The 12216-nt window shown below is 34.8% G+C and overlaps 1 protein-coding gene across 2 annotated transcripts in view; it reads left to right on the top strand.

Annotated features, from left to right (window-relative positions):
• Positions 1 to 12216, top strand: part of LOC114902827 (bifunctional heparan sulfate N-deacetylase/N-sulfotransferase 4) — a 280430-nt gene that overhangs the window by 136807 nt on the left and 131407 nt on the right. For both annotated transcript variants that reach the window (XM_029235475.1, XM_029235476.1), the window contains one exon: positions 6629 to 6783. In XM_029235475.1, coding sequence (XP_029091308.1) covers positions 6629 to 6783 — 155 coding nt within the window. The remainder of the gene's footprint in view (positions 1 to 6628; positions 6784 to 12216) is intronic.

The raw sequence follows: 12216 nt of genomic DNA, 5'->3' as shown, positions 1-12216 counted from the left end.
CTCATGCTGGGGAAAAAACCATGGGATTATTTGGAGTTCACACACAAACAGTACTATTTTGTCTTAAATAGCTGTATAGGGTAAGTAAAGCCATTCTTTAGGCTGAAATATATCTGGATAACAGCCTCAGCTTTTATATACTTTTCATATTCAGACCTATTAAACCTGCCAGACATTTGCAGCATTAATGTTCATAGCAGGTTATAACACTTCCCATTTCTTTTTTATAATCCCAAACATGTACACACTACACATCCACTAGGAAATGAACAACACACTAGTAAATATCACAGGGACGGTTGTTGGAGGAAGGTACCAAACAACAATAACAAAAAAAGGTATTATATCTCTTAAACGGACCTTATTGACTCTTTATGTTAGTACTAACCTAATAAAAATACTGGAAGAAACATTATCCTGTTATGCTGTGGAGTAACTCACTTTAGAGACTAAGTAATATATATATATATATATGTATATACATATATACGTATATATATGTATTTATATTTTTATATATAAATTTGTGAGTCCTGGAAGTTTAATTACCTTCACATAAATATGAAACTTTATTTGATTTGCTACTTTATGTGTAGAATCATTGAAATGCATCCATGACGTTTTTCAAGGGTGCAGTCGTATATATTAAGTACTTATTTATTCACTCGGGGATAGCAAGATTTCTTCCAGAGTGGAGTTAAACATTGATGATATTCACCATGGGGAGGGCATGCCTCTCCCCTTTCTAGTCACATTCCTATATGGAGGTTTAACTGTCGCAAGCTTAACAAATCAGGAAAGTGTTTTCCTCACCTATGCACTTGATTGTGATGTGTAACCATGAGAAGATGGCCTTGTCATAGTGAGTGTCTCAGATCTCTCCTGGGATGATCTGATTTCCCAATGCATGAAGATGCTGATTGATGAGGCTCATTGTTTTGAAGACACTTAATCACATATGCCCACTGTAATAATGATAGATTCTGCCTTCTCAGACTGCTTCACTTATTTGTATTTTCCATGTATTCTTTCCTGTTCAGTTTCTCTGTCCTTCACATGCTAAAAACAATCTCACCCAAAAAGGACATATCACTAAGCCTTCCCTAAAAGTCAGTCACTCATGGGTGCCAAGTTGAAAGGGGAAGGACATGCTGTTGATTAAAAGTAAAAAAATAAAAGCATGGAGTTCAGAGTAAAATATTTTAGTCTGGAAATATTTAAAGCATGATTGGAATTGCACAATGAAAACTCAATTGAAAAATGGAGACATTACAAGATTAAGATGGCTTGTAGGGATGGAAGGCTACAAATACTTTTTGTAGACATGATTTCTGGTGGCAGTCATTGCCATTCTCTGTAACTAATAATGAACTGAATATGAATCAAACAATTACCTCGTATAATGTTTACAAATTGAATAAATACTGGTCTTTTCTATAAGAGGTCATTTTTATGTAAAGAAAACAGATCTTTATATAAAACTATTAACTTTTAAACATGAAAGTAAAAAACAGTGTCACATTTATTCTCTTTTGTTTGCTTTTGCTTTTCTGTATAATATATTGGCTCAAAGACTCGACATTGGAAATGGCCTGCTTTTGTTTAAATCTAGTCTCTGACATTTCGCTAGCTATGTGAACATAAACAGGTCACTTTTCTGTACCTCAATTTCCACATCTCCAAAATGGGAATAATAATATCTCTCTTGTCTAGAACAGTGCATAGCATGTCATGCTATGTAAGTCTCTATTATTATTATTACTTTTTAAAGTTTTGGGTTTTTTTTTTTTTTGCTATACACGGGCCTCTCACTGTCGTGGCCTCTCCTGTTGCAGAGCACAGGCTCTGGATGCGCAGGCCCAGCGGCCATGGCTCACGGGCCCAGCCACTCCGCGGCATGAGGGATCTTCCCGGACCGGGGCACGAACCCGTGTCCCCTGCATCGGCAGGCGGACTCTCAACCACTGCGCTACCAGGGAAGCCCTAAAGCATTTTTAAAAATCAAATATTATTTTAAAATATTGAATTATTTCCCAGGCTTTATTTTCCAGTTTTGGAAATGCAGATGGCTTGTAATCAATTTTCATCATCAAATGATACTTTTCATTTAGTATGCTATTTAAAATGAGTTTATTCTATACCCACTTATAGGGAACTGTGCCAGGTACAGTGTACAAAGAAAATTAGACACCTCTTCTTGCTTTTGAGGAATTACAATATTTCATATATAATAGCAAATATAAGACAAACATTTGTACAAAATTGATAATGCAGACAATGGAATTGTATGTATCTGATTTTTTTTACGAGTAAATACAAAAGAAGTTTATTTCATTTTTAAATTTCTTCAAAACTTAACATACAGTTTAAAACAAAGATGATAACGATGTATTGTGAGATCTATAATACATGTAGAAGTTTTATAGTTTTAGCTTCTATTTCTAGTTTTCAGAACCTATTCTAGGTCCTTTGCTTTATAGCACTATAAGTTTTTAAAATATCCATCAATTTCTTTTAAAAAGCTTCCTAAGATTATGAATCTATAGATTTATTTTAGAATCTGAATCCATAGATAATTCAGGGAAAATTGATCTAGCCACAAAATTGAGTCTTTTGATCCATGAACACTCATATCTCTCTATTTATTTAGGGCTTTAAAAATTTGTCTCAGAAATAATAAGGTAGTTTTTATTGTAGCAGTCTTAGACATTTTTCTTAAATTTATGGGTATTTAATGTTTTTTGATACTATTGTGAATGGCGTTTTGTACTTTTATTTTGTAATTGTTCACTGTCCTAGTATACAGAATAGCAAATGATTCTTTAAATATTAATCTTGTAGTCTTCCTATATTCACCTATTAGTTATAATAGTTTTTATTGTAGATTCTTTAGGATTTTCAATATGTACAATCATGTCATCTGCGAATAAAGTAAGTTTTACTTTTTCCTTTCACATCTGTAGGCCTTTTATTATCTTTTTATTGAGTTGGCAAGGATCTCCATTACAACACTGAATGAAAGTGATGAGATCACACATCCTTGCCTTGTCCCCAGTATTAGGTGGAAAACATTTAGTTTGGCATTAAATATAACAGCTGTAAATTTTTTTCTGTAGATGCTTTTTATTGGGTTGAGGAAGTTCCATCTACTCCTAGTTTGCTGAGGAACTTTAAAAATATATGTGCAAAGGGCTTCCCTGGTGGCGCAGTGGTTGAGAGTCCGCCTGCCGATGCAGGGGACACTGGTTCGTGCCCCAGTCCGGGAAGATCCCACATGCCGCGGAGCGGCTGGGCCCGTGAGCCATGGCTGCTGAGCCTGCGCGTCCGGAGCCTGTGCTCCGCAACAGGAGAGGCCACAACAGTGAGAGGCCCGCGTACCGCAAAAAAAAAAAAAAAAAGAAATATATATATATATGTGTGTGTGTGTGTGTGTATATATATATATGTGCATGGTTGTTGAATTTCTCCAGTACTTTTTCTGCATCTATCAGGATGGTTATAGAGTTTTTCTCTTTGATACGATGTATTGCATTCATTTATGTATCTGATTTTAATGTCACAACTGTGCCTTATGGAAACTAACCTATGGCCCAAATCTTGCTAAAATTATTCTCATTTTGGCAGACTTAAAAACTTCTAGAAGCACGCTATTATCTCATAACACAGATCCTCCAAGAGCGGAAACAAAGAAATGAGTGCATAAATATTTTACTTCTGAATTAAAATACTTTTATCTTCTGGGAATCAGTAAAGCCAAATGATATAACATTTAAATGAAAACAAAAAATACCATATTTTTAATGAACAATGATGTATATTTGCATCTAGATCAGGTTAGAAGTGAAAGGCTCAGTTTGCACATAGACACCTTAATGTACTAGAACTTGTGCTAAATATAGTCATGTATGAACTGTAAATTTTATTCTCAAGTGTAATTTAATCATAAATTAGGTATAAAAAATAAGTGTATACAAGGAGTCAAAAGTTTAATATTTTAATTTAGCTATATTTGAAAATATTTGAAATTCTTCTTTGGTCCCTCAGCATGACTTGATATCACATTTTTCATTAAGCAATTTCTAGTGTCATAAGCTAGGCTTATGTGGCTTTGAATTGTATGACCTGTATAAAATAAGGGAAAGGCTGATAGGGAATTAATCCTAGGAGTAAAAAAAGAGGTTTTAAATATCACTGTTAACCTTGTGGGGAGTACTTATAAATTAACACACTCTCTGGTATAAAAATCACCAAGATTTTAGGATCAGTTATACATCTGTTTATATCAATAGTTGGCAAATTTTTCTTTAAATTGAGTAATTGATCTCTTTCTTGGTCAAGTATGCATTATGTGCTTCCTGCCGCTTCCAATAACAATCTATGGAGTTTAAAGTGAATGGAAGCATTTCTCAAACATTGTGTATTCAAAGCACAACAGAACTGTGGGAGAACGATCAATTCATTCATCTCATGTGACATAAAGTAGCCCTTTCTAATCTACGCCTTAGTCTGCTAAATTATGACCATGAGAGACACTTGGTCTATGGCATAAACACTTCATACTTAAAATCCATCTGAGGAAGTGACAAACTTCTCTTCATTTGGATTTCAGTATTTGAAATTCTCAATATATTAACAAAAGCCAATGAATTGTAAGTCTATATTACTAACAGTTTTGGCTCAAGTTAACAAAAATTAAGAATTTTTGTCTGCTTATCTAATTCATAGAACTTTATCACATTCAGAAGTCCTATTTCTTTACCCTTTATATATTTATATAGTAGCAACTGTTATAGCAGTAACTGCCAAAATACTAACTAAACTTGGTGGTCCTTACACCTTTTGAGAATTATGGATTATGGAATATATACCAAGAATATTGCATATACATAAATACACACAGAAATTGACATGCACTAAGCAGACATATGAAGGCTCTAAAATTCACTGACTGTATATATTAAGACTGAATTAAATTATTCCCTTATTTACTCTCCTGGGGAAGTGGCATGATACAATGCATATTAAAGAGATCGTCTCTGACTTCAAGAATTTAATAATATAGGCAGGCAACATTTTTCATAATGTGTGGAAGCATGTAAATTTAGAACACCACAGGTATAAACCAGTAGATACTACTTTTAAGAAGAAACTGATCCTAATGTTTATGAATGCTAACCATCTGCAATTCACAATGTTAACTGCTTTAATAGATTGATCTCCTTGACTCTTCACAAGAGCCTGTGAGATAGATATTCATTTCCCCATTTTTAAACCAGGAAACCAAGACTCAAAGAAGTTAACTTATACAAGATCACATAGCCAAATGTACGCTTTAACAAATATATGCTTTAACCATTTCATGGCACTACTTCATGATTCATGCAATCTTTACTATAGGGCACTCAAATGGAATATTTAAAGAAGAGTCTTTTAAAATTTTTCCTTAATATTTATCTAAGTAAAGGATATAAAATCATCTATAAAACATACTCCAATTTAAAAAAAAATAATCCAAATAAATATACCTCACACTGTAAGCCAGGATTTGTTACTTTACTTATTTAGTTAAGTATCTAGAGAGCACATAGGAATCAATTCGTATACTATTGATTCAGAATATTTTAAAATTGGGCTGAATGTTGTAAAATTGTACAAAAACTATGAATTCATACAGTGAAAATGTTTTTGGATAGCCTGCAACATAGTGAATTTCCTTGGAACTAAGTTGCTGATGTTGTTTTTCCTTCCTTTCTTTAATTTTTTTTCACTTGTGGCATGACAAATACTTTTTTGTATGCATTGGGCATTGTTAGCAAATTTTCCTAATAGAGGATGAGAAATTAATATTAGTTTTAAATTCCCAAGTCAAGTTTCTATTGTGTTAATAGATTTATTGTTTACATTTTATAAAATATTTATATCAAAATGAGAAATGTTTGTTCATAATGGTAAGTTTAAAATGTAAGGACACAAACGTATTTATACAGTAAGACCTCAACTTTTAAAAAAATAAGTAGAAAAGGATTTAACGAAAGATACCAAAACGTTTCCACTGGGTTAGTTCTGGAAGATGTTTTTTTGTTTTGTTTGGTTTTTTGTTTTTGAGTTTTATGTATCACTTGTCTATCCTTCTCACATTTCTTCAGTAAGCACATATTATTTTATAATCAGAAAAAAATCAACAAACTTCATCAATTAAATTTAAAGATTTTTCAGCTCAATATTAGACATATGCAGAAATATTTTTAAGAGTAAAAAGAATAATCACCTTTGACTACGCTTCCCCTATGTATGCAACAAAGGAGAGAATTAAGAGTTAATGAATTTAAAACAAAAAAAAATTGACTAATACTCGGTCTTTTTTTTATTACCACCATATGTTAGCTATTCTAAACAATGTCAGTGATAAAATTCCCCTAAGTTCTAAATCTAAACAATTATCTGCACTTACCCCCCACCCCAACCCACATTGCCTCTGATGTAATTTAGGTTATGGTCATTTCTCTTTTATTAGAACAACACAAAATCGGATTTATGTATCAGGAGCAAGAAGAATAACAAAAATATGACAAGCATAACCTTTAGCTAATATAGAATTTTCACTTAAGCCATTTTATATGCTGTACAGGGACTGAAGAGGAGGATGAAGGAGATGACCTTTTACTTCGTTCTGTGGATGAGTTCTGGTGGTTTCCTCACATGTGGAGCCACATGCAGCCCCATCTCTTCCACAATGAGTCATCTTTAGTGGAGCAGATGATTCTCAACAAGGAATTTGCACTGGTGAGCACATTTTATTGCAGAATTTTTCAAACTATGAGTTGTGATATATTGTAAAATCAATTTATTGGATATAATCTAATAGAAATATATAGAATGAAACAGAAGATACCAGAGTGCATCACAAGCATTAAGGATACACACTGCTTTGTATTATTTCGTTTCAGGCACGTGTGTATATTTGTATTGGGTCGTGATGTGCTGTAAAATGTATTTCAGAAAAATTGGTCGTTGACAGAGAGTTACCATCTCCTGATTTATGGAAGGGTTATTCTATGAAGAGGGAAAATAGTACTTTCTCCATTGTATTTCTAGTACATGATAATTGCCGTCTCAAAAAGTATTTGTTGCAAGGGTGAATAAATAGATGGATAAATTGAATCATTAGAACAATGACTCTAGATCAGTGCTTCTCAAACTTTAGCATGTAACTTTTTCACCTAGAAAACTTTTTAAGACACAGATGCTAGGCCCACTCCTGGAGTTTCTGGTTTAGTAGATTGTCCAAGAGGCCTGAGAATTTGCATTTCCAACAAATTCTCAGAGGATACCCTTGCTGCTGGGACTGCACTTTGAGAACCACTGTTCTGGACTAGCAGTTGGCAAACTGTGGCCTATGGGTCAAATCTGGCCTGCTGCTTGCTTTTTATTGTTCCTGAACTAAGATAGTTTTGTTTGGGGTTTTCTAAATTATGTCTTAAAATGAAAAACAAAGACAGTAATATTCTGTGACATAAAAATTATATAAAATTCAAATTTCAATGTCCATAAATAAAGTGTTATTGGAACAGTACCACAACTCTTCTCTTTATGCATTGTCTGCAGCTGCTTTTTCACTGCAACAGCAGAGTTGGCTAGTTGCAAAAGAGATTATATGTCCCACAGAGCCCAAAATATTAACTATCTGGACCTTTACCGAGAAAGTCTGTCCACTCCTGTGCTGGATATCAAGTAAATCATGTATCCTTTTAACAATCTAATGAAAGAAATATTTTCCCCAGAAAATACTCAGATGAATATTCTCACATCTTCACACAGTGTGGCAGTTGGCCACAAGGGGTATGTGAATTCCCCAAAGACCCTGGGCCCCAGTTAAAATCTCTGTCTTCAAGTTTTCATTTAAAATAAACAGTTCATTTGCACTGTATGATTGCTGATATGTTTAATTTTTTAAAAGCCAAATTGGGAGGCGTAGACCCAAGGCCATATGAGTACAATGATATTTAATAATGTTATGCCTAGCTATTATGTTAATGGCTCACCCCTCTTTCCATCTCTAAAGCTCCAGGACTGTGTCAAATCTGCACATAGGATCCTTACTAGTAAGTGTGGGAGTATAAAAAGCAGTTAAGGTCATTAACTCAATCGCCAGATTTCCTGTGTTTGAATCCTGGCCTTCCATCAATGGCTGCTTGATCTTGAACAAAAATTACTTAGACTCTGTGTCTCAGTTTCCCCATCTGTAAAAATGAAAATAATCATGACAACTACCTCATACGACTGTTCTGAGGAAATGTATAATGTGCTTAGAGCAGTGCCTGGAATACAATAAGTATTCAATGGGTGTTAATTAATCTTATGATATTTCTAAATCCAGACAATTATGCAGTTGTCTTACTTTACAAAAGCCAAATATTTTTCAAAATATGGATTTATAAAAGTTTGATCCTCACTCACTTTTGGGGAATGTCTAAAAATTTTGTACTGCTTCATAACGTTGGAAAATTAAGTAAATATTCCTTTTTCAAAAAAATAAACTTACCTTGAGTAAGCATGCGGAATTCTCTCAGTGCAGTTACCTTGAAAATAGGCTGTGTTTATCTTTTGGCTTAAACCTGCCGCCCCCACCTCATTCCCACTCTGAAGCCTTGCTTTTTAGGCATGTAGATTATATTTCATAATGGTTGATTTCACCTGTTTGTGTAATTTTTTTTTAAAGCCATGCTGAGAGCACTGGGAAGGACTCAGATGTAATTGCTTTGTAATGAAATGTTGAAAGCTATTTAGAGTCCATTCAGAACAATTACATTTGTTTAGTTGGTGGCTAGAAACTAGATTGAAGCCTATAAATATACTTTGTAAGAAAAATATCTTATTATATGTTGCATAATCAAAATATAACTAAAGTGAAGTCCGTTAAACACACATAGTGAAATGACATTGTCCTTTTCCTTCTGGTGTTGAGCTCAATAAAACTTCTCAAGATTCTTCAAGCAGTGACATTCAGAACCCCACCTTTAACTGGAAACCTAGGATGGCAATATGTGTGTTGTTCAAAGAGCCAGGAAATGTATTTCTTTCTTATTAAATTATTATCTTTCCGTGCCCAGATGACACTTCAAAACCCTCAACAGTATCAACATGGGATAGGGTAGTGGAAAGCACTATATTAGAAGGCTAAATTTTATCCCTGACAGCTAGTAACAAGTTCTAATACAGCTGGCAACGCATTTAATATCTTTATGCCTTAGTTTCCTCCCCTGAGGTGGTAATGATTCCTTTTTTCACTCTAAACTACAGAGTTTTTAGATAATTAATTTAAATCAACTCATCTGCCAACCAAAAGCACTGGGCCAGATAATCCACTGATCAATTCCAATTCCAAAATTCTTTGATCATTGGCATCAGTCCACAAATTTGGAATGGACATCTTGAAATACTCATCTAGCTGCAATCGAAGCAATTATGGGAAGAGATTTTCAAACTAAATGACCAATTTATACTGAAAAAAATCAAAAGTGTTTAAATCTCTTTTTTATTTCATCCTGACATTCCTCCCTATTCCTTGATATGACCTTGTCTGGCAGAGGGACTATCAGTGAAAGGCACAGTTGTTCTCACAACATTTACAAAAATGATTCAAATAACATATTAGTAGCTTCATACTGATATTTCAAAAACTGTTAATCAATCGAAATGGTTCCATTTGTAGAATTTCTCCGAATTCTCTCTGGATAGAGTTTATTTTCTGTTGTAATATGTCTAAAGGTCATGAGAAAAACATATTGCAAGTCTGTTTCTATACTATTTCATTATGTCAGAAGAACTATTATTACTGTACAGCATCATTATTTCTTAATCCATGCACACTTATGTATGCAGTGTGAATGTTTGTGTATATGTATGGGCAGTTACATGTATGTCTGTGTTTAATCCATGAGCACATGTGTATGCAGTGTGAGTGTGTGCTTGTGTGTGCATATATATATGTATGTATGTTTAATCCATGAACATATATGCCATGAGTGTGCGTGCATGTGTATGTTTTTATAGAAGGTGTTAATCTAATGATTAGCACAGGCAACCCAGATATGGTCATTGCAAGACATTATACTTGTATGGCAGTAGGGTAGGGGGAAATAATTTTGATCCCTTTTTTTTTTTTTACTAAATCATACTTTTAGTATGACTAGTTTTATTTTAGTGACTTTTTATTGTCACTAAATAAAAACAACACTTCAAAGATGACAACAGAGGGCTTCCCTGGTGGTGCAGTGGTTGAGAGTCCGCCTGCCGATGCAGGGGACACGGGTTCGTGCCCCGGTCCGGGAAGATCCCACATGCCGCAGAGCGTCTGCGCCCGTGAGCCATGGCCGCTGAGCCTGTGCGTCCGGAGCCTGTTGCTCCGCAACGGGAGAGGCCACAACAGTGAGAGGCCCGCGTACCGCAAAAAAAAAAAAAAAAAAAAAAAAAAGAATAATCAGCTAATATTAAAATGCTTGATGAAAAAAGCTACCAAAAATCATTCCTGGCTCAACCCACATCTCCTTCTCAAACACAGAGAGAATGCCTGTAGCATAAACCTGAATTATTTATTTTTATTTCACAATAGATTTGTGGGGGGAAAGTAAGAAATGGTGGTTTGTTGTTATAAGTTTTGTATATAGATTCATTAAAATTTCCAAATGAGTAGAGCTTTTCAGTTCACTAACAGTAGCAGACCAAAAATATCCCAAAGGGAAAAAGAGCACTTTCTGTCTTCAGTGATAACTTTTCAAAAATGCTGTGAGGTTTTTTTGACATTTTATCAAACATTTGGAAACCTTATTCATAAGTAAATAAGTAAAGGATTCTTGAAATAAAGGCACAGGTTTTTAAATCTGCTTTTAAAACACTACACGTATTTATGAACTCTATATAATTTTTTTTCATAATAAGCACAATATCCCTGATATGAAAAATTCTGACATTTAAATTGTTCTCATAGAAACCCAAACTGTTCAAAGAGCAACTATGGGGCTTCCCTGGTGGCGCGGTGGTTGAGAGTCCGCCTGCCGATGCAGGGGATACGGGTTCGTGCCCCGATCCGGGAAGATCCCACATGCCGCGGAGCGGCTGGGCCCGTGAGCCATGGCCGCTGAGCCTGCGTGTCCGGAGCCTGTGCTCCGCAACGGGAGAGGCCACAGCAGTGAGAGACCCACGTACCGTAAATAAATAAATAAATAAATAGAGCAACTATGAACAATCTTTGTGTCGTAATGACCTGCACACTAAATCAGCTATGTAGAGATTTCAATTAAAAAATAAAGGAGTATGATAGTGGAATTAATGGCACAATGAAATAAAACAGAGGGAGAGCTGCCTTTCAATACCTGCTAAGCCTCTATGTTTACTAAATGATGCAGTATGTAGCCTTATGCTGTACATCAAATACCAGATGTCAAAAAACCCTGATAATTACAACTAATAATGTATTTCAATGGTAGGAACTGTAGAGAAGGTAATAATATTTAATCAAAAGTAAAACTGTGAACAAATATTGATTTGATGAAAGTTTACTATGGAGCAAATAGTATATTTTGGAGGTTCAGTGATGTATAAGGCAGTCTGTACACTCAGCAGAGTGGACATTTACATGAACATGGACTTAGATAAAATATAAAGAAGCAAAGCATCCAGGCAAAGAAAAGTTTGAAATATTTTCAGCAATTGCATGAGTTCTTGAGGGATCCTTCAGAATACATACCCTTGTGGTACAAATATCCATGTAAAATACTTTGGTAATTGAGTGTATTTGTCATCTATTGCTTCATAACAAATTAGCCCAAGACTTAACAACTTAAAAAAACACACACTGATATCTAACAGTTTGTGTAGGTCAGAAAGTTGAATATGACTTAACTGGATCCTGCAGTTCAGGATCTCTTAAAAGACTTCAACCAAAGTGTCAGCTGGGGCAGCAGTCATTTCAAGGCTCAACTAGAGGGTGGACCAGCTCTGAAGTTCACTCACATGGTTGTTGACAAGATTCAGTTCCTCATGGATTGTAAGACTATGGACCTGAGTTTCTCCTCAGTTGTTGCCTGGGTCCACCCTCAGTTCCTCACCATGTGGGCCACTCTAGAGGGCAACTCACAACATGCAGATTGTTTTGGCTCTTTGAAGTTCTTTGAAATTACCATATGAATTGTAGGATCAGCTTATCAATTTCTGCAC

This window comes from Monodon monoceros, unplaced genomic scaffold (assembly GCF_005190385.1).
Source record: "Monodon monoceros isolate NGI ecotype Baffin Bay Population unplaced genomic scaffold, NGI_Narwhal_1 Super_Scaffold_20, whole genome shotgun sequence".
NCBI lineage: Eukaryota > Metazoa > Chordata > Mammalia > Artiodactyla > Monodontidae > Monodon > Monodon monoceros.
Note: the sequence above shows the minus strand (reverse complement) of the source record. Positions and strands in the feature narration are given on the sequence as shown.